Source organism: Sander lucioperca, chromosome 14 (assembly GCF_008315115.2).
Source record: "Sander lucioperca isolate FBNREF2018 chromosome 14, SLUC_FBN_1.2, whole genome shotgun sequence".
Taxonomy (NCBI): domain Eukaryota; kingdom Metazoa; phylum Chordata; class Actinopteri; order Perciformes; family Percidae; genus Sander; species Sander lucioperca.
The window spans coordinates 1,384,881-1,408,473 of NC_050186.1; the positions used below are offsets into that span (position 1 = coordinate 1,384,881).

The 23,593-nt window shown below is 39.7% G+C and overlaps 1 protein-coding gene across 12 annotated transcripts in view; it reads right to left on the reverse strand.

Annotated features, from left to right (window-relative positions):
- Positions 1–245: 245 nt before the first annotated feature.
- The window catches only part of LOC116062793 (disabled homolog 2-interacting protein), a 169,970-nt gene continuing 146,622 nt past the window's right edge, over positions 246–23,593 (reverse strand). For 11 of the 12 annotated variants that reach the window (XM_031317475.2, XM_031317474.2, XM_031317473.2 and 8 more), the window contains 10 exons: positions 22,650–22,794; positions 21,029–21,173; positions 18,843–19,079; positions 18,498–18,699; positions 17,543–17,730; positions 14,446–15,340; positions 12,033–12,170; positions 6,377–6,579; positions 6,210–6,297; positions 246–4,314 (listed from right to left, as the gene is read on the reverse strand). In XM_031317475.2, the coding sequence (XP_031173335.1) occupies positions 4,147–4,314; positions 6,210–6,297; positions 6,377–6,579; positions 12,033–12,170; positions 14,446–15,340; positions 17,543–17,730; positions 18,498–18,699; positions 18,843–19,079; positions 21,029–21,173; positions 22,650–22,794 (2,409 nt within the window). In that variant the 3' untranslated portion in view covers positions 246–4,146. The remainder of the gene's footprint in view (positions 4,315–6,209; positions 6,298–6,376; positions 6,580–12,032; positions 12,171–14,445; positions 15,341–17,542; positions 17,731–18,497; positions 18,700–18,842; positions 19,080–21,028; positions 21,174–22,649; positions 22,795–23,593) is intronic. The other variant, XM_031317477.2, reaches the window with a different exon arrangement.

Sequence of the window (23,593 nt, forward strand, 5' to 3'; positions counted from 1 at the left end):
ACAATCAGGCAGTATGTAGGTCAGGCTTGCTGAGGAATGGGCACTCCTCAAACCAGTCTGTCACATCCCTCCATCATGCACTCCACTCTGCCTTTGGACTTCAAGTCTGAACATGGTCTCTCTTGCTGCTTGTCATTTATCTAGGCCTACTTAAGTATTTAATGAACATGTGATTCTTCTCGCACACACTCAAATCAAGCTTAATTTACATTTTTACATATACAAAACGTCACAGAGAACAAAGATTTTAAAATAGCTAAATAAAACTTTAATAGGTCTAGTTGCAAATGTACATAAATTGCACAGCCACATTTTGTCAACACAAGTTCCTCTGTACATTATTGTTTTGTCACTGTCGTCAAAGGAAGCAGAATCCAGCAAATACTTTATACTTTCAACATACTTACAAAAGTATTTTCTACAAGATAATAGAAAACATACAACATATTTTACTTTATTTATAGCTTTATATATTTGATTGATCTTTTGTAGAACTGGCTGAACTGTCAAGAGTGAGCTCATGGTTTTCTGACTCTTTAAGTTAGAACTGTGGGAACATGGATGGAATAAATAAACTGATAGCTGAGAAGTCTAATTAGCAACCAACATAAGAGTGTGTCCTCTTTACTTGTTGTAGATGTACTGATACATGACTGCCCTTTATAAGTTAACTTTTATTATTGTAGGCCTACACTGCAGTTTAAAGCGAGACTCTAATTTTTGCTTAACAACCGCCACTGCTAAACTATGTTATGCTAATCCTCTGTTTTAACTAAATGCGAAACGGCACTTAACAATTTAGCTAAAGAACAGCTTTGCATTAAGCTAAAAGGCTAAGAGAAAGAAAAAAGATCGGTAGACTAAATCCGTAATGCAGCAATTATCATTCAGCAAAATGCATTTAAATTTGCTAACGTTAGCTTACTTTAGCCACCAAAAGCTACTTGTTATTACAGACCGGGTAAGGCATTCTATTTCTATGGCTGTACTGTTAGCATCATAATTTCCAACTGTACATCCATGGTGTAAATGCTAAACAGTAGTTTACCATTTAGCTAAAATGTTGTTTAGCATTTAGCTAAAATGCTTAGCTGTTGTAACAGTTGCACGAGTCAAAAGTCAGCAAACAAAATCAGTAAAGTGCCTTTTACAAAAGAATTAACCTAAAATTTGCTAATGTTAGCTAACCTTAGCCACCAAAAACTAGTTGTCATAACAGACCAAGTAGGCTGTAACGTTAGCATCACTATTTTCATGTGTTTAGCGAGTGTAAATGCTAAATAGTCGTATGCCGTTAGCATTTAGCTAAAATGTGGAAAGAGTCATAACGTCAGCAAACTGAATCAGTAAAGTGCCTTTTACAGTAAAATTTACTTGAAATTTGGACATTTAAGCTAACATTACGCCCAAATGCTACTGGTAAAAAAAGACCATGTAGCTATAAGGCTGTTTAGTTAGCAGAAGCAACTTCTGAATGTATTGAATAGAATAGTGCATTTTATTGCTAATGAATTCAGCTATTCATTTGAAAGTATGTATTATTTCTTCCGTCAAAAGTAACATAGTCTCGCTTTAATCTCTACATTTGACCAATATTGTTTTAGGACTGAATGCCTGGTAAGATATGCTGAGGAGAAAAGTCATATATCTCAGATATTTTGCGACAAGAGGAATCTTCAGTCTGAGGCTATTCCTTTCTATTCAAAAAGGAAAAAAACATAAATACAACCGTTTGTGAATGAGCTATACCAAAAATCCCTTTCTTCGGTTTTGAACTTTGCCACGTTTTTAAACACCTGGAACAGGTGCTGTGCTAAAAAAGTAGAATTAAGCTAATAATTAACACCACTGAATGTAAAAGTGCATAGAGCCAGACTGATGAGACATAAGGATTGTATGGCATCCTCCACGACTTCCCAAGAGTCAAACTCCTACTTAGTTTTTTTGGCTAGTGATATCACACTCTAAATACAAAACAATAGCTTTAACAGGGAGAACACTGAAAGGTTAATTTAATTATATAATTCTACTAAATGAGGACAGATGACCGACTGAGCTATTTTGTATTTACAATATCCATATTGATACAGCAGAGTTTGAGCACAAGATACATTTACAAAAAGCTCTGTTAACATTAGGTAAAAATAGTGTGAGCATTTTATTTACACGTTCCCAGGCTGTCCAGCCTCTTGATGCACTCGGTTATCATATATATTTACTGTATATGTCTGCGGCAAAGCATTCATCATCATCATCATCACCTTCGAATTGGCAACAAAAGAAAACAAATGGTGATACTGACGCTACCATTGGCCCTAGAGCAAGGATGAAGCATGCAGAGCCTCACACTTGATGTATACAGTCTGTTTACTGGTTAAGAAGAATGAGTACAAAAATATACAAAATACAGATGCTGAAATGGTATGGAGCAATGACAGCAATGCGAGGAAATATTAGAAGGACCTAACCCAATGTTAAGACCAACTGGGAGTTAGCATCTTCACATTCAGAAGAACGAGGAATGGAGGGAGGTTGGATGCGAGTAAGAAAAACAGACAGAGAGGAGCGAGATGATGCCACTTGGATTAACAGAGTCACAGTTTGGATGCAACATACTTCATTACCACAAAGCAGTTAGAGAGAAAATGTTGTAACTAAGGAGGCCATTATTACAATGGCTCACCAGTCCAGTGTATAGTATGAGTGAGACGTGTCTAAACACATGTCGCTCAATAGCTCTTGTGCTACTAGAGTGAGAAGACCACACATATGCCTCAAACCTAAATCTAAATCTGGATTTAATTGATCTGTGTCTTTAAGAGCAATGATAAGCACCAGAAGAATGACCGATCACTTGACTGTGCAAGATGTGCAAGCTACGCCAGAGCTGTTAGAACTACTGTACAGACATTTCTCTCAAATGTAGTGCATACTGTATGTAAAGGGTTAAGCGTCATGGAGATTGGAAGGGGTGACTGAGGCTATGGTGCTGATCACTGCTCGATGCGATCTCCTCCAGGGCTCTAAAGCAAGCTACACACTACAGTCTTTAATCGTAAGAGAAGAAAATAAAACTAGATTTCACTCCTAAATAAAGGGCTGCTTTTATATTTGAGATTATCAAATATAGATATGTGCGTATACTCTATAGAAGAAAAGAAATGCATACATCTATATTAAATTTCATTAATATAGTATTACATAGAATTCATTTACTTTAGTGTTCATAATACATTTATGTGTGTACAATTTTATTTTTGTATCCTTTACAAATCCACAGTATAAGTTGTGCCTTTTTTTTTGCAGAAATAAGGGAGCTGTGGGATAAAGTTGAGGTGTGTTCCTTAATTAAGGCGTTTCATGTACCAATAGCTTCTCACAAAGTGCACTACATAGGGATGGAGGGGTGAGGGGGTGAAAGCAGGGCTCATTGGGACGCTCAGGAACACACCCAAGGAATGAAAAGGGACATAAAGATAATTTGGGACTAAAAATATCTATATTTGAGCTTCTATTTGGTTCTTTATAAACAATGACTTTAAAATAAAGCACTAGAAAGGAATCCTCTCAAGACAACTAACGTGATAATTCTCAATGCGTGTTATTGTTTGTAAGTGGGTCCACTTGGTCGTCAAGAGGGAGAAGAATAAGGAGAGAGAGGAGGAGAGGAAGGTTGCTAGGGTGACCGTGTCTGGCGGTTGTCACTGTGTGTGGTTATATAGTGGTTTGTCCCAGGCAGAGGCAGGCTCTTGAATTGCCCCAGTGACTGCATACATCCACTGGCAAAGTGTTTGTCTGATAGACAGCTTTGAGTTTCATATTTACAAGCTCTGCCCCGCCTCCTCTGGACGTCACCCTCGTAACGAAGGCCGTCTGGTGATCTTGTTCTCTTGGGGATCTGCCTGTTACGCTGAAGTCCCGCCTCTTCTGATTGGGCCCCTCAGAGTGATGACCTCACTCCTGCACTGGTGTCCAAAAAAAGTTGAAATGTCCTCCAAAAGTACTCTGTCCGCTTTTAAAAACACACGCAAACCGTCGCAGTCGTTCAAACAGGCATGCAGCCATGCATGCATGTAGATGTCCTCTCATTGAATAACTGTACACACGCAGGCACTCAACACACACTCGGGGCAGATGCCAGTCTGTCTAGCAATTGCTGCTGTTCCTGAACTCTCCGTTTTCAGTAATCTGCAGTTTGGTGGGGTTGGTGGGGGAGATGCCGTTGCGGGTCTGTATGCTGTAGCGCTCCTTTAGCTGGCTCAGAGCGCTCATCAGACGGGCGTTGGCTGCATCCAACGATGCTATGCGCTTCTCCTGCACACACACATAAATACAGTTAGAAAACATATTTGTAGAATCTATATTTACAGACAAGCCACAATGATCTGTTCCTACTCAGGTGGAGTTTATGCAAGAGCCTCATGCAAGAACATATCTGTATTCTTATCCTAAATCTCTCTTACTTTTTTTCTGTGAGGCTTGATTGTACAAGTTGGATTTACAAAACCTTTTTTAATTGCACAAACTTGTTGTGAATTGCTTGTTTAAACCTGAACCTTATTATTAGCATTATCAACGCCCCCAAATCACCATATAAGGCTACCTTCTCTGCTCCATTTGCAGGCATTTTCATTCACAAAAATGTTACCAAAAAGTACAAAGAAGAATTTTTACACCGCAGAGCTTCAAGTCCTGCCGTCGGAAATCAGCAGACAAAAAACTTAAATTTAGCAGTGTCACTTTCGTATTCCAAATGACGCTCTATAATGGAGTGTTATAAAGGAGGAGGTTTCCTTGGACAGCAACTTCAATAAAGACCCTGAGGCTGTTAGACTGTGAGAATTTCTACGGAATTGTAAATGTAAGATTTCACACCAAACTACTAATGGCAAAATCTAAGAAAAAATTGGCAAGCCATGATGCAGTTTTAGTTTTTATTTAATTGATTTCTGTAACACATTTAAACTCCAAATTAATTCAGATGAAGGCATTATGATTCTTAAGTTGAACAAGTGTTTTACAGGAGACATCTGTACATGACTTGTACCACACGTCTTGGCCACTAATACATTTTCGTACCTAAGAAAAGATTCTAAGCGGGTGAAAAATGCAACAAATGATGTGGCACTTACGAATCTCTCTGTATGAGTGGTTCTTGCATGAGGCTCACTGAGTTAATTATATAATGTAGGCAGCGCTGAGCCACAGAAGCAAACTTCCCTCATTGTCTTCATAATGAGATTTTCATTCTCTATGCCTGTTTACTGAGGGAGACAACTTATTGCCTTACTGTGGCGTATTTGTTTGCAGATGCAAAGTCTCATTACTTTAGGCGTGAAGGAGATTAATCACCTATGGATGTCTGTGTCTGGGTTTGTGCAAATGTCATGTTGCAGCATCGTTGGTTTTCCCCCACTAATTCTGTTGTAAAATCACTTTGACATTAATCTCCAAAGAGGCACATTTTAGCTTAACTGTGTATCTGTGTTTGCATGCATATAACGTAGAGTATTCCAGTGTATAGAAGAAATGGTGTCCACAGCTGTAACAAACATTACAGCAGTGCTTAATCCGTTCTTGCAACAGTTATACCCACAGAATCATTCTCTGCTTAATTTATAATTACATTCCCAAAAATTAACATTTGAATTCCTCGCAGCTCTAAAGCAACACTTTTTTTGTTTTCTAAGACAGATTTTGAACAGTTTTATATGAATAAGAACCACATGGATTACAGAGGAGCTACATGTTGACAGAAAACTAGATAAGGAATTTGTAAATGTATGTTTTATAAGAGAGAGAGTGGGAGGGAGAAATTCTGCTCAGCCATTCAAGCTTGTCAATGCCAGAGCTGAGACGGCTATGAATTAAACAGGTCTTTGTATTTCAGTGACCCTTTGTTTCCTCAAGCAGAGGACGCAAGTGACAGCACATACAAATTTGACTCGCACAGACAGAAAGTATCTACAGAGCCATATGCAACCAGCACAGCGTACATGTGAAAAGATTTTTTTATTTGTATTTCTTTATTTGTGCAAAAAAAATAAAAAAGGATGAAATATACAATAAGATAATAACATGCACAGGTGGGATAAAAAAAAAAATCCTAAGTGCTTGTAAAAGGAACCCACCTTACATTGAAATTAAAGACAGATGTACATACTGCCACACATTTGCAAATGAACATCAAAAAAAAAGATCAAACTGACCTGAGCGTCGATGATTTTCTGTTTAGAGTCTACCACTGCCTGCATGTCTGAATGATCCTTCTTTAGCTCCTCTTCCACCGACATTAACCTGCAAACAAGACAAACGTAATTAAAATCTTAAGAACAGAACACAAAGTGACATTTCGACAGCATCTTCTTCTCCCTACCTGCTGATGATGCCCTTCATCTGGAGGTCCTTGTCGTCCTGCTGTCTGCGCAGGCGCTCCTCCGACTCCTCCAGCCGGGCCTGGTACTCCATCAGCACCTTCTGTGCTTGTTCGTCCTGACCCTTCAAACGGGCCTCGTACTCTTCCAGCTTCTGCACCGACGCCCGCAGCTTCTCCTGCAGCACTGCGATCTCCTGCTGGTACTGAACAAAGAAGAGATGAGGAGATGCTCATCATCGCTGTTGTCATTATCATCATGATCATCATCATCATCATCAACCCTATCAGCGATGTCCCCTTCTTCATTACCATAGCCGACAAAAACAGAAAAGAAATCTCTCCATCAGGCCTGAGATTATGTCCTGTTGTTCCTGAGAGAGTATAATTTCTGTTTAGAATAGAGAAGGGAATCACATTTACAAGCCATTTTCATTATTGCTCTTCCATTCTAGACCTGTATAGCTGCCCCTAGAAAAATGTCCTTTTTAATCAAATTATCATTTTTATTTCCAATCAAACACTCCTACTAACATGGGAGAAGCTTTCAGTTGTCCACAGTCAAACCTCTGGTTTAGCTCTGAAACCAATGAACCTGTTGAGAAGTTAAACTGGCAATAAACACTGAGAGGAAGAAAAGAAAGGAAGTTTAGGATGGATAAAGACAAAGAGTAGGTGAGGAGGGAGGGATGCAACCAGTGAAGTCGGAGTCTAGTCTGTGAAATAAGCTCTGAAAATCTCTCCCTGACCTCTCGCTGGACCTTAGAGAGGCTTTTGAAGGAGTTTTCTTCAGGCAAGGGGGAAACTAATGGAGAAATCAAATATCTTCTGGATAGAAAAACACATTTCTTATAACAGTGAGGGATACTGTGATCAGTCAGCGTGTCACTGGAAGACCAGTGAGAGTAAAACTACAGACAAGGAAACAAGAATAAGAGTCCACAGCCATGCTAGCAGCTCTGTGAGGCTTTACTAAAGCACAGTGGTACTTTGAGCTAAATACTAACATCTGCTTGCTCGCAATGTTAACATGCTGATGTTTAGCATGTTTTACAGTATAGCATGCTAACATTTGCTAATTAACAGTAAATACAAAGTGCAGCTGAGGCTGCCAGGAATGTCAGTAGTTTTGCAGGAATTTGGTCATAAAACAAAGTATAGGACAAATTAGGTTTAGATGTGATGAAAAGTTTAACAATTGCCAAATCTATTACAATTCATCCTCAAAGGTACACGAATGTCCGAGTTAAATTTTATGGCAATTTTGCAGAAAAAAGAAAAGAAAATCCTACATCATAGTGACAGTACAGGATCAGTAGGATTCCAGGACTCCTTTGTACCGACTGAATGTCTGTACAAAATTGTAATGGCAATCCAGGCCAGCTGATCGACATTGACATCCCTAAAGCCACGCTGCTAGCATGACTAAAATGTGTAATCAGATCATTAGCCTTAATTATAATCAGTTTGCTTTACTTGATTAAATCCTTGTCTTTTCAGTTGTTAACTGATGTTTCTTGGTCTTTCTGGCTGAAGATATTAACCTTGTCAAAAGTCTCCGTCCTTATAGCTGAGAGTAACTCACTCCCTAAAACAAATAAATTGAAAAATTGAGGTATCAATCATTCAATCAATGGCATTTTTAGACCTAACTAAAACAAAAAACTCAAAATGAACAGTTTATCTTTGTATTATACCTGAACATGATCCAGCTCATTATTCAGCAATAACTGAAAGAGAACACTGCAAAAGACAAACTATCAAAGCACCCTGCACAAGCAGATTCAATTACACACAGCGAAGATGCTGCTGGGATCATTTATCTTTCCTCGTCACCTTCAACTTATTTTTCCATGTCCCTCCCCTGCCCACCACTGGGACATTTTTCCCATCAGACCACTCCTTCCAGGAGGAATGGTGACCTTAAAGAGATTTATCTTATCGGCTCCTCCACCCTTTTCTCCACTACTCTCTCTATCTCTCATATCGCTCTGCTCTTGTCACTTGATCCCCTGAGAATTAATGACATGTACTGTATCTGGAACTGCCTTTGTCCTGCACTGTTCTCTCTCAAACACACAATACATCAAATGGGGAACAAATCTGGCTCTCCAACTTTCATAGTTTACATTAAAACTTATGCTTATAAGATTTACTGTAGATAATGTAAATACAAACTAATTTAAAACACACAAAAATATGACCCAATAACAGCTAATACTGCATAAAGAGAGGCATGCAAAACATGAAAACTATGTCTCGTTCTGCGCAGTGCATGGTGCTGAAACGAAGCCCTTACATTTCTATTTCAAATGTATACTTAACATGAAATAAACAAATGAACAAAGTTTGTTTCCACTCCACAAACATTGGCAGCCCAATACACAATGCTGAAAAAAACTGGCCCATGGTTTAACTTAATGGCAGACCCCTGCCCTACACTCTTCTCTCGTACCTGCATCCTCTATATCTATCTGAAACATATAAGGAGGAAATCAAATCTGTCGGAACAGAAACACACAGTATTAATCAGATGTTCTCCCCTTCTCTGTCTTTATTTAACTGCAGCATTGAAAACCGAGAAAACATCTTAGTCCAACATTAATGCATATTTTGACTACATTTGAATATTTAGTGTAATAAAAGTTTTGATGAGATAAAACCCTGGGGCTTTGCATCACTGACCTTTCATAAATATCTGTATTTTGGTGGGAGATGTGAGTATTTTAATCTTTTACGGTTGTAACGGATTATAAAACAGACGGTATATTATCTCAGTGTTTTTTATTTGCTACTGTTCTTTGATTTTGTGCATTAGAACAACAAGTAGAATTAACACATCTGAATATTGATAACACAGAACAGGACAAAAGAGAGTTGGAACACAAAGGTGGTTTGAACAGATGCATCTGTGCACCTGCTGTCCTGGTGTTACACCTGATGAGGATCAAGGTCGACTGTATTTGCAACCATAACAACATTGAACTCACATCTTTCACAGGACGCAATTAAAAGTCCAAATGGAACTCAGAGCTAGTAGGACTGTTAAAAGAAAGAGATTGGGAAAATGGATGAAGAAACCAAACCTGTGAAACGACAAAGTCCAAATACTAGAGGGAGATTTTATAGCTATATTTATCGCCTCAAAAATATAAATTTTGATCACACAAATATTGCAAATTAAACAAGCAGTTAAACCAAAATATAGTAATTTTGGCATAACGCCACCTAAACTGACCCTAGAAATGGATCAATATCTAATAAAAGGATACTCAGTTAATACAATTTAGAAATGGAGGGAATAAGCTAAAGAATTAAACATCAAGAATCCAAATGTTGCTGATGATGGAGTTATATTTTTTGATTATGAGACCCATAATTAAATATTAAAGAAGGGCTTGTCAGTCATTAAACTTAGGTGAATTATAGAAATGTGATAATATGGTTATTACAAAGATGAGCAATGAAATCAACAAGTTGGTCATTAATCTTATTTTCTGTAATACAGCTAAAGTATTTAATTCATGATTTTTTGGAAAAGACATTAGCACTGTTGGTTCCCTTTTTAATTTAGTTTTTTTTCTTAATATATAAAATGATGTATATGACAGTTATCCATTTCTATTTGATTTTTGGTTCCATTTCCTTTTTTTTTTAATGCTGTTGCACATTTAGTATGATCTGGCAATAAAGAAAAAAACCTCACATCCTTCCTAAAGACTGAAACATTCATCCTCACCATGCAGAATCCGACATCAAGATAAAATGAAATGCACGGCACAGAAATTCAACCAACCTTCCTGTGTTTCACGTTTGCTATGCTTGCATTGCTTGCTCTTATATATTCAGTGGTATTACACTGGGAAATTAAATGTTAAATAGCATTTGTTTTTAAATAAAAAAAAAAAAAGGAAATAGTATTATTATTGCACTTACTTGTGTTCATCTAAATGAGCAAATAATTTAATTTATTAGAATTTCTATTTGTATGTCTACTCCACCTAACAAGACAAATGCATTCCCTAATCACTGAATACATACAGTATATGTAAATGGATGTGAAAGCTTAAAATGGCTACTGTGGGCCTGTTTTGTTAAGACTGTACAGACCATTAGCTGCAGCCTGTGTCTAAGCTGATGTGGAAGATGTACTGTTTTCCAATCCTTCTCATGTTGCTGCTCTGCTATTTTAGGGTGGCTGCGGCTTCTTTGTTAAGACTGAAGTTATTGCCTTCTTTGGTTGCTCTCCCTGCCTGGGCTGCTGGCTTCCATAAAGTATGAGCTATGTTAGGATGACAGGTTTGTATTCATTATGGATGGAAAGAAATAAATAAAAATGGGGGAGCGTGGAAGCGAAGCAGAGGGTGAACAGTTGTAAAGGTTGCTGAGAAGAAAAGCAGGAACATAGGCAGTGGAAGCAGCAGAAAGCCTCTTTCTGTCTCCATCTCTCACATAGATGCAAGCGCACACAAGCTTAACACGTCTGTGGATGTACTGCATGTGCATACACACACACACACACACATACACACGCCTGCTTTGGGCTTTTAAGTTCATTCCAAAAATGCTAAGAAAGACGGGGGAAAGTTGTGAGGGTATGTGGAGCTATTCAAGGTGGAGAGACATTTTATAAATAAAGTAAGAAGGTTAAAACTAACAATATTTAACATTGATCACTGCAAGTATCACTGCACAGTGTATGTTTAGAAGTTATTCTTCATTTATATAACAGATACAATACAGGAAGTGTAATGTTAGCTAAGTTGTTCAAATCCAATGATTAGAAGATGAATTGATTGACAGCTGTAATTATTATTAAGTGTTTTAGTTATTTTTTCAGGTAAAAACACCAAACATTCCAGCTACTCAAATGTGAGAATTTGATGCTTTTCATGTCATATATGATAGTAAACTGGAATTATTTGGGTTTTGGACTGTTGGTCAAATAAAACTAGTGATCTGAATACATCTCCTTGGGCTGTTGGAGAGAATAACAGGTATTTTATTAAACTATTTTCCGACATAGACATAGGATTATCGAGAAAATAATCAGCAGATTAATCGATAATGAAAATAACCCTTGTCCTGATATTCAATACTGGCTCCTGCTGACAACCATTCTGATTTTCTTGCCTGCTGTATTTAGCCTCACAGTTATTTAGTCTCACAGACTTTAATAACTATCTTCTGCCATTATTGCTATGACTTTCCTGCTGTTGATAGCCAAAACCGAGCTCACTCTGTTAGCTTTGAAAAAGGCAATAAAGCATCCTCGAAAAACAGCCTGAACATTATTGAAAAGCCAATTTCGAGAAAATAGGAGATTGAGGTATTATGGGGTCACATGCAGAGCCAGGCAGACGCACAATATGTCCTATTTACCTCAATTTTATGTAATAAATGCGCATATTATGACTTTAAGTGATAATTTGGGTATGTCTACGAGACCTCAGGTTTAGAGGAAAGGTAGTTGGAATAAATCCAGCAGACAATTAAGTGGAGAAAGGGTGTTTTAAGGAGGAGGGGGTATGCGGGAACTAATGAGGGGTAAAGAAAGGAAGGATAGTTAAGTGGGAGTATTAGGGCTGAAAGGTTGAGGTGGATTGTGAAAGAGAGGGGGGTTGGTAAAGGTCAAAGGTTGGATGAGGAGGCAAGTTACCTTCTCCACCTGAGTCAGATCCTCTCTGTTTCTCAGTGACTCGGGCTCCATCCCCTCATGGTCTAAATACTGCACATTCATATTCAATAGCCAGGCTGCTGTGCGGTCCAGCGCACTAGGGTTCACTGGGGAGGGGGCCTAGTGAACACAACACAACACACACGCACACAAACACACACACACACACACACACACACACACACACACACACACACACACACACGCACACATGAGCCGAGTGCAAGTGACAGGGAGGGGAAGGGGGGCAGGTTGCAATAACAGCACAGAAACAACAGAAATAAGCTTGAAATGCACCAAATCAACTGGACTGAAAGCAGCAGGTGGAATGGATACACACCTCTGTCTTCAAGCTCACGCATACACTGGAGCACACACCTCAACGCACTGACTTAAACATGTGTGAGTGTGTCCACCTACAGTGTCATACTAGTAGCAAGGAAGGTAAATACAGTAAGACTAAATGAGAGAAATGAAATGAGCCTGGAGGCAGATACTATCAGTTAAGGTGTGTTTGTTTCTATCTGCCAGTCATCTGATGTACAGATGAGTAGAGAAGGTGGCCGTGGGCTGTTTCAGTACATGAGAGGAAACGTAGGATGTTTTTTTATAGTCCAGCACTTTCATTAGCATTAAGGGCTTTTGAAAAGGCTGAAATATCGGATTCTGAATAACTACAAACGGACACAATCAAATATTTTTTTTGTGTCAGCCTACAGATAAAATGTATCATAACTTAACTAGTACCCTTGTTAGTGACTGCTGTCAATTCATTGAAAACCTGTTAGAAAAAGTTAATTTTAATTCAAACAGATTGAATTAAGATATAATTGCATACAGATCCAGCTGTGTGTGTGTTTTTTTTTTTTATATATATAAAAAAAATAATTATTTTATCTTTTTTGCACATGCAATTGGACTACAATTTGAAGCAACTTAAAGCCACTATGCAGCATTTAAATATTTCAGACTTTGGCATCCCCCAGTAGTGTAAAAAAAACAGGTGCGTGTTTACCAATGTTTACCATTTTCACTGTGGTAGTTTAGCATGTAGCATGCTAACATTAGCTAATTAGCAGTAAACACAAAGTATACTTGAGGCTGATGGGAATGTGATTAGTTTGCATGTATGTGGTCATGAACCCAAGTATTGGACAAATCACAATTTTGTCCTGATGATGGAGCTAGACCACCAAAAGTCCATCCTGAAGGGAACAGAAATGTCTGTACCAGATTACATGGCAATCCATCCATTAGCTGTCAAGACATTTCACTCAAAACCACAAATGTCAACCTCATGGTGGCAGAAGAGGAAAGGTCAGGGTATCACCAAAGTCAGTAGGATTCATCATCTGGGAGCCATAAATGTTTGTACAAAATTTTAACCAATCCAAGTAGTAAATGCCGAGATATTTCACTGGACCAGTGAAGAATTTGACCTGCTGGTAGCGCTAGAAAAAAAGGTCACTGGATCACAAAAGTTGTTAGGATTCATTCTCTGGGGACCATTCATGTGTATAATTTCATGGTAATACATCCAATAGTTGTTGAGATATTTCATTCTGGACCAGAGCAACGGAGGGACCGACATTTAAAAGATACTACAATGAAAAAAAACACAAAAAATGTACACATAGTGGCTTTAAGGTTCTGGACTTAAGTTTGCTGCTTCAACCACTGATAATTAACATGTGTGCTGAATTCCCCTAACATGCAAATTTGGTGCCATCAGTCAATCCTGTAGAATACTCCATAGAGAAGAGAGCAGATCATTATGGTTAATATGCAAATGCCCTACCCTTCAACCAGTTACCTAGGGCAACCATTGACCAGTGTTTTAAATTATGGCCTATAGTTCTGACCTGCCAATATTGAACATAGACTTACCAGCAAAGGCATTTAAGAAATGGAAACCTCCCACTGTGACGGCACACACTGACACACATACTCTATCAATGCACCAATCCAGCAATATCCTATATCTGTTTGTATCCATGAGGTCGGTTTTCTGTTGCCTTGTGAGCATGTGTGAGCACATATATCGCTAGTTAATAAGATGATAATTGTGCTTCCACCACCCTCATTCTCAGCCCATTAAAGTTGACCAGTAAAACAGTGGCATAGTGATGAGCTGCCTGTATGCAAATTACTGTTATTACATGCACAATGACTATAGTTCATAAAGGCACAATGTGAGTGTCTGCACCCCCACACAGCCTTTTTCAACATGCTATGAGACAAATGGGCGTTTTATTATAGGAACTTTTTTGCATGACTGTAATTTCAGGTGATTACATAGACTGAGACAGCTAGTTGGCTGTCTTGAATAACAGCCTAATGAATATCATCCTCAATTACTGTACTGTATGTGTACGCTACAGTGCGAGTCCCATACCTGTTTGTGCTGAGCCCTCTGCTTGGTCTCAGGACTGTCACCTTTGGAGGAAGAGGACTGCTGTCGTAGCCGTGCGCCGCTGCCAGGCCAGTCGGGTGAAGATGTCATCATGTTGCCAGAGGAGGGCCGGGGGTAGGGTCCACTGTTGAGCAGATTCGGGGGTGTGCGGCCCCGAGTAATGCTCTGAGGCGGAGGTTGGTCTATCCTCCGCTGCGGACCGGCACTGTTCTGTCTGGGGACGGTGGGCTGGTGCTGTGTTTCTGTGAGGGACAGCTGTCGGCGGTTGAACTCCCCCGAACGCCTGGTGTACTCATCCCCGCTGCTCCCACCACCTCCACCTCCTCCTCCTCCACCTCCACCGTGGTTCAGGAAGGCATGCTTCCCTCCTGCTGGTCCATCCTCGTTGTTGCTATGGGAACTGACAGAACTGTGGCACTCTGAGCCTGAGTCGGTCATTCCGCGAGGGGACACAGGCAGGCAGGCCGCCATCTGGTAGACTGGGTTCTGGAAGGAGAGGGGGGCTAGTAGCTGGGCGGGTCGGCCTGGGGTGCTTTCTGTGGCCAGGGTGGTGGGGTTCTGGCCTAGCCTCCTCAGAGTGGGACCTCCAGGGATGTTGCCCTGTGGGACTCTGGCTGACCAGCCTCCGCTGGAGGTTAGGCCTTCACCCAGGGCATCTGAGGAGCTGGGACCTGGGCCACCTTCCAGACTGCGGGGGTCCTGGAGGTCCACCATGGACAGACTCTTGCTGCCATTAGCCATGCCCAGGTCAGGTTCATTGGTCTCAGAGTAGCTTGAACTGCGTGCTGGGGAAGGCTGGATCCCTGAGCTCCTTGTCACAAAGAATAGGTCCTTATTTTCTGGGGTAGGGGAGGGTAACCTGGTGAAGTCAACTAATCTGAAAGAGACAGACCAAAAAAAATAGACTCAATCTGGTGTGCATTTTAAAACCTCGGCCAATTAAGATCCGTCACAAGTGATAACCCTGAGCTGTGGACCCACAAAAAAAGGTAAATATAATTCTGTAATTTTCCCTGTATTTAAATGTAAATGCATAATCAGATCTTTGTGAAGAGAGCTTCATTGAGATTAAAACTCTGTGTCCTAGTCAAACTAGGCAACAATGAGTAGCAACATATGACACAAAATATGTAATAAGATCAGTAATTACAATTTAATGGAAAAATACAATTAATAAAATCATCAATAAAATAATTCTTAGATTTCAAATGCTAGAAACAACCTTATATGGAACCTAAGAGAAACTTAAAGCAAGACGACGCACAGCAACTGTTGATTAACAGTAGACACTGCTAAATGCTAAACTACTGTTAAACTAAAGTAAGTACGAAGGTATTGTAACAGTAACAGTAAAACAAGAGGAAAAGAGTCATAAAGTCAGCAAACTGAATCAGTAATGTGCCCCAAAAAGCAAAATTTGCTAACATCAGCCACCATAAGATACTGGTCATTACAGACAAACAGCAAACCTAAACAGTAGATTAGCATTAAGCTAAACATGCTTAGCTATTGTAACAGTAGAAGTAGAATAAAGTCATAAGGCCAGTTTTTGAAAATGTGTGGCCTCTGCACTCATTTGCTTTGTCCCTCGTCCCCCCACCTTCCCTTTCTTCCTTTCCTTCAGCCGGCAGATGGAGGCTTTATTGCCAGAAGACGATTACCTTGACAGACGTGATTTATCTTCCAATAATCTCTATTATTCACATCACGCTCATCTCCTCCCTCTTTCTGTGTCCTTCTCCCTCTGTTCCATTACCCTCCCCTCCTAACTTCTTTCTCCTCTTCATTCTGCTCAATTTCTTCCCTCTCTCAATCTTGGCACTGTCTCCTTTTCTTTCTCCTACTTTTTTGTGTATGTCACTAGTTGGGGGATGAGAAGCAATTAGGCGAGAATCGTGAGCTTATTCGAATGCCGTTTCAGTCTCACAGCTTGCTGATGAGGCTACACCACGCACAGAAACACACGTACATCAATATATGAGCAAACATATACTGTGATATAGGCTCCGACAGCAGGTCATATAGGGGCAACATTGAATTAGCTCTATTGATCCTGGGCCCCTGATTACCATAACGATACCAGCTGTCGGACTCGCTTCCTGTTATGTACAGTATGATCTCATCTGCCTGCCTGTGTTCTGGTGTTGTGTTTACTGCCGTTTATGTCTGGCTTTTACTCATACATCTCTCCTCCTGTGGGTCCCTGTGCCTTCATGTTAATCTTTCTAAGTGTCACCTTGCCATTGTTCTGCCAGGGAGTAAGAGGACAGGAGATAAGCGAGATAAGGGGCTGTCAGAGTGTGTATTCATCCGCAGGAGAGTAAACGAGGTTTCATCTGGCTGATGTAAACAAGCAGGGGTGACACTCTCACTGTGTCATGGCCTCGGCTGACAAACATTAACACTCAGCAGAACCGGTAGTTTGAGAACACAATCTACGGCGGAGGCAAAGCGCCCTCCGTGTTTTCAATAGCCACTGGGATTTACTGGTAACTGACCTTCTACAAACTGGTGAGCTGTTCCAAAGGTTGCAAGAAGCCTCCCATTTTTTGTGTTGGTTTAGTAATATAAGGACTGTTTAAGGACTTTTTTTTTTCAAACATTAATAAGTACTGATATTTTTTACATGGAGTCATTTATATATATATTGCATTTCAAAGACTTAAATAAAGCTTTTTAAATACGCAGAAGAGGAGCAGAACCACATGTATTAATTATCCTATATTTAGGGTTTGCACAACACGCCAGCAGTTGCAGCACCAATATACAATAGCTGCCTGTTCACTGTCAGTTGCCTTTTCTGTGCTGCTCACACAAACACTTCCACATGCAATTACACTTTCCAATATAGATAAATAGAAAATAATAGGCTCAATCTTTGAGACCCCCAGAACATTTCAATCTGAAGTATATTTGTGATCCTAGATGTTAATTAGGAGGTCCCGCCATATTTTGCACACGGCATCTAATTATGTTGCAATCTTTTATTCATGATTCAAAAATAACATACCATACAGTCATCTGCATACATTAATACGTGTGTGTGTGTGTTCTAGATGAGATCTTAAATATTTCTTACCCTGAAAGGTCATTGTCTATGACCATCTTCTGCAGGCCGGTGGAGATGCTGCATCCTGCCTCAGCAGGAGGCGAGCCCATATGCTCTGAGGACTGTCCGGGTGTCATCTGGACACAGGACGGGTTAGACAGAGCTGTGTTCACCTCCCGCAGGATCCTGGGCAGAGGACCAAGCTTGGAGGCTGCACTCTGGGAAGAAAGAGACACCATTAAGTTTGAAGCCAAATGAAATCTTACTCTTCAGGACCACTTCAGTTAGGGCATTACTTGGATTTAATTTCCGTGCTGTTACGCTGAATTTGATATTTACATATTTTCTTAGACCTAGTTATTTTCCCTATTCCATGCAATCAACTTTCTTATTCAGACAACATACTGCAAAATGAATTAGGCCGGCCAGTCTGATGGACTCAACCAGACTCACTGTGATTCCCTGAATTATTGAAAGACACTGTTTCAGAGAGCAAAAAAAAGGAATCTGCCCTTTATCTAATTATTACCAGCTTCCCATCTGCTACCAGAGCTAATGTAAACGTCTTTGTAAATCCATTAATATGCCTCACCCAACCTCTGAGGCTTTACAGTGTTCTCCGCTGGGGCACCGTTTATGTAATGCAATAATGAATTATTGATTGATGTACGATAAACATCCTAATGTAGTCTTAGCATGAATCAAATCTTCGAGCTTGTGATCATTTATTAAAGACCTTTGGACCTTGCGTAAAAGTTGAATCCTATCCTTTATGAAATCTACAGAATATATATATATATATATATATATATATATATATATAGTTTTTTTTTTTTTTGGATAGAAACACCTGCATTATAATTTTCAGAATAATTTGAATTGTTTTCTACAGAATGTGGATTATTGTATCCTGTAAAGCACGGAGGTGGCTTTGCTGTGCACTGAAATTATATTATTATATTAAATAGTATGCCATCTTCAGTACCTGGTCCATCTGGGACACAACCTCAGAGAGGAGGGAGTGTAGGGTGGAGAGTTCCCTGCCGAGGTCGATGTACCCCTCAAAGCCTGCCGTGTTGGAGATTGTCTCTGGGTTTGAGATTTCGAGCAGGAAGCGCTGCATATTGGTCCACTCGTGCTCCAGGAACTGGTTCATGAATGACATGTACTCTTCCTTGTTACCAAATCTGATGGCAAACAGGGACAGGAAAGGGAAACGGGGACAAAGAGTAATGCAGAAATGTTATTTTTGTTTGAAAATTCCACAATTCTCCACCGAAAAGCACTATTATCTAAACACACCACACAAAAACAACAACAACCCACTCACTTGGTGAAGTTTGCCAGGTTTTGGGTGACTTTAGCGATGAGCGTGAGTGTACGTGCTGTGCGGTCATCTGGATACTCCTGCATCAAATTGAAAAGTGAGGGGGACATGATGGCTGGGCAGAGAAACCGCAGGAACAAGGACGCACTGATCAAACGCTCACTGATGTCCGGTCGACCCCGGTTGCTGCATTCCTGTCGCCATGACGCAAAGACCTCTTTCAGTTCTCGTGGAAAGACACTGTGGAGAAAAAGAGACAGGACAGAAGTTGTTTTTTTTAAGAGAGGACCAAAATGCCTCTTTACGTCATAAAACCTCAGTGTGTGAAATAGAGGGAGGAGACACAAAAATGTTTAAAGGATTCTTTAGCTTCAAGTATAGGAAGGTGGCTCATAGAAGTCTGTTTTTGGCATATTCCCTGTTCTCCTTGTATACATTCCCATTTCCCAGATTCTTAACTTTCATTCCTACTCCCAAACGTAAGAGTACAAATAATTTATTTAATTTTGTATGACTAAAAAAATGCTGTTAATTTTAAGAGAGCTCCAGAAGTCTCTTATGTTGGTTAGGAATATATTCTAAAGGACTGCAGTACAGAAAAAGAGGTGAGCACATACCTTCTGAGACACGTTTTGGGAGTGTTTGTAAAAAACAAACTGGTCATGATGAATAACAACACATTTGCTGAAGCGATCAGCGTAGTTTGAGCATATTATTTGCATCTGATTTGACTTTTTCCTTCTTCTTTTGTTGCATTTGTCAGGGGTGCAAACAGCAAGAAGGAAGCTGCTACTGATTTGATTGCAATCACTTTCCATACATCTTGTGGTTCTAAAGTCTCATTACTCAGAATGTCTTAGCAACTCCGGTTTGGTTTATTTTGTTTCCATTTCAGCATAATTGTATCCCTTCTTATAAATAAACTATATATACTGCAGTCATTTAAGCGGTTACACAAACAAAAGTTTGAGATCTTTTTGAAATGAAATCCTTGTCTCTGATTGGAGTGTACGTGTGATTAATCATTTGATCCCTGGAGAGCTGCTCTGAAAGGTCATTCCTACACTTCGCTCTAAGTAGGAGTAAGATGCTTGATAAATGATTCTTGTTTTTTAGTAAAGTTTTACTCTGAAGTTGGCTCTTAAGACAACAGGGTGTCCGCGACCCCTAGGGTGTCCTCAGAGTCACTGCAGGGGGGCCGCCAAATTATTATTTAATACGTTTTTTAAAGTGTTTGAAATGTTGTAGGGCACCATAAAAAAAGGTATGTGTTTAGGCTTTATTGTAGGCCCAGTTTATTATGCATCTCAATTTTACACAATATATGTAAGAGGGAGTCCCTGCTCGTCGCTCTTTCAAGTTGGGGGTCCTTGCCCTAAAAAACGTTGAAGACCCCTGCTTTAGATGTTGGTGTACACGATGACCAGATTCAGAGGCCGCTGTGCCTTTGTGTGTGGGTGGTGGCATGTGTGCATTTAGCCCAGCAGCTCGGCTGGAATTTGTGGGGAAGTCAATTCCTGATTGTGTTATTTTTGTTTAACAGCATTTTTGATTGATTTGGGGTTGTCATATGAGACAACGTGGCTGATTGTTGTGAGTTTGTTTTGTTTCTTTGGTAATTACATGAATTTGGACTAGCTTTATGTGATGCAGCATCCTGTCATACTGTGTAAAAGTGAAGGTTTCAGTCTCCGTGCATTGATGTCTCTGCTATAGTGTATTGAAACTCTCTAGGTGCTGAGCCTTGTGTTAAATCCCTTTATTCCACACGATAATGCCCTAGTGTCATGGTGACATTATTCAAAGGTGGTTTAATTGCTGTAGGATAGTACTGAAGAGCCCAGGTGTAAAATACATGGCCCGCCACTGGTCTGCACTTTATTTCTTATGTAATACTTTGACATTTTAATTGTGAATTGTGTTTTTAATATGTATCATCTCGTATGATGTGATGGTTTTTATTCAATGGCATTGATTTAACTGTGATTAAGGTCTGTTTCCAGGAGACAATACATGAAACAAGAGATTTTGATGCTATGAACTATTTCTTCTCATTTGTATTGTATTACATGTAATAAAGCAGAATAAATATTAATTGAGGTGAAGTCTGGATATAAGTAGTACATTTTGTGCCAGTACACGCTCCTAGTCGGGAATAGTACAGATGAAAGCCGTGTTCCAGTATTTACCAGTATGAGTTGATGATTTTGCAGAAGGCCAGCTCACAGCACATCTTCAGGTTACTCTGGTGTTCCTGCAGGTCACCTGAGGAACACTTGGATGGATCCACCTCACAGTTCTCATCTGACTCATACAAAGCCTTGATAAACTCACCTGAAAAAGACAAACAGAACAATAAGTCAGAAATTGTAGAAAATATTTGTGTACATCCATTTCCTAATGTATCTCTAAGACAAATACAGCAGGGAAAAGGTTGTACTTTTTTTGTTTGCGTTGGTGATCTGAAGCCCTGCTGAACTGAGCTAAGACAGAGGAAGATTATAATAATAATAATAATAATAATAATAATAATACATTTTATTTAAAGGCGCCTTTCTCGGCACTCAACAACACAGTACAGGGATAAGACATTTAAAAGCAGCAAAAAAAAAGAAAATGATGTCAAAGCTACAGGGAATAGAGTTTGATATCGTCCTTGAGATTCTAGTAGGCCGAACCATGAACTAAAAAAATTACTTTTCAAAACAGATCACTCTCTATTTAGACCTGTGACAACACGCTTCATATGCCAAACAAGGTTACACTCACAAAAATAGTGGCAAAGACAACAATGTCCTTTTTTGTTCCCTGCATTGGGATGAAAGACAGACCAACGGCTACGATCTCAATGCGTCAACAGCCCGTAAATGTAGCCCACGGCTGCCCTTGTGTTGCCCCAGTCGCAGTTTCAGTGTTTTCAACAGTTTAGCCACACATAAAATAAAAACAAATCCACCAATACAGTGATGCATAATTTACCAGCCCTCCATATTTCTCTGAATCAACCCTGAGAGAGACATGCAAGAAAAAAGACAGTACCTCTAGTTCCAAAGAGACACACACACACACACACACACACACACACACACACACACACACACGCACAGAATGACATAAATGACACATTGAGTATTCATAAAAATGAGCAGCACACAGAGAAAGATGCGGCGAGTGCCAGGAAGGATGTGTGCCGTTTGTAGATTAAACTGCTGCTGTGTACATTTCTGAATCAGGGAGGGAGAAAAGCACACAGTGCATACAGAGACGGACAAACACACTTGATCTAACCTTGGACTAACATTGTAGAAGCGGGGGTGGGGGGTGTCAAACAGTCACAGCATAATCATTTTCTATAAAGCTGTTCCTGTAAGTGGTTTAGAATTCTGTTGTCCACGATGAGCGTCCGAAACAAAAATTGAGATGACGGAAGAGTTGATTCAGTTGTCCCGCTGTCAAAATGATTCTTGGGAGGAGAGGACTAATGCATTTAATCTCTCTGATGTCACTGGTGTTTTGCCAAATTGTACTGCAGCCACTACATTTAGTCTACGGATGCTGCAGTGCAACTAACTACCTTAACATTTTTGAGAGAATTAAATACATTTAAGAGGTGAATGTGAAGACAAAAGAGAGCAAAGAAAGATGAACAGGAACATGCAGCAGAAGAAATGAACAAATGGATACAAACAGAAATACATGAAGGGAGAAACTTCAAGTACGGACACAAGGCAGCTTTTCTAACTATTTCAGCTTTTTCCACAGATAAACAGCCTCTGCCTTCGCTCCCTCCCACATCACTGCTTCACTCACCGAGGGCGTCCTGCAGGTACTTCTGTCCCACCAGTTTGAGGTACTCCTCTATGGCCTTTGTCGCTAGCGTGTTCTCTCTAAAGATGAGGTGCTCGTTCTCCCCGCAGCGATCCACCTCTGACATCATCAAGTCTGTGAGGAAGTCCTGCAGGAAAGAAAAAAAAACAAGACAAGCACAGGGTTAATAACTGCAAGTCATACATATGTAATTATCCGCACTTAAGGAATTGGTTAAGGATGTCTGTCCATTTATCGTGAATCTCACATTGGAGGTGAGAGTTTTTCAATTTTGAAAATAAAAGTGATGGAAATATGTAAAATAGGAATTCATTTGAATGACTATAAAAATAAAAAAAATGTATCCCCAGGAGAGAGTTGGTGCTGGCAGATAAAACAAGTAAAAAATAAATGAGTGGGTTATAATGTAAAAACCAGATTCAAGGTTTCATCTGACTCAACTTCATCCACTTCCACTGTTTATCTTGTGATATCCTACATTACTAACACGTTTTCCCATTTCAGACACTGCCGGCATTAGTTTTAATGAGCCCTTAAATGAGCCCTTTACTTTAGTTTGCTGGTTCTGATGTGCCAGTTTGTAAAGACTGAGCCTGGTTCTTTAGGTCATACAAGTCTCAACGTGGGCTGGTATAGAAGGATTGCAATTGTACATCATTATGCAACTGCCATAGCCAAATAACAGCGTGGATCTAAAGAATGCTCATGAGCACAACTTAGCCCCACCCAACAAAAAACATACAGGAGATTCCTTACAAATCATTTTTAGGTTATTTTTTTGGGGCCATTTGGGGGAACTGCAGAGTCTTGTGATAATTCTCTGTGGGTCTGTTACTAGAAGAGACTCCTTTCACATACATGTAGTCATTATATCCATTAATATAAAAATACTGGTTATAGCAGCTTTAATAGCAACATTAACTACA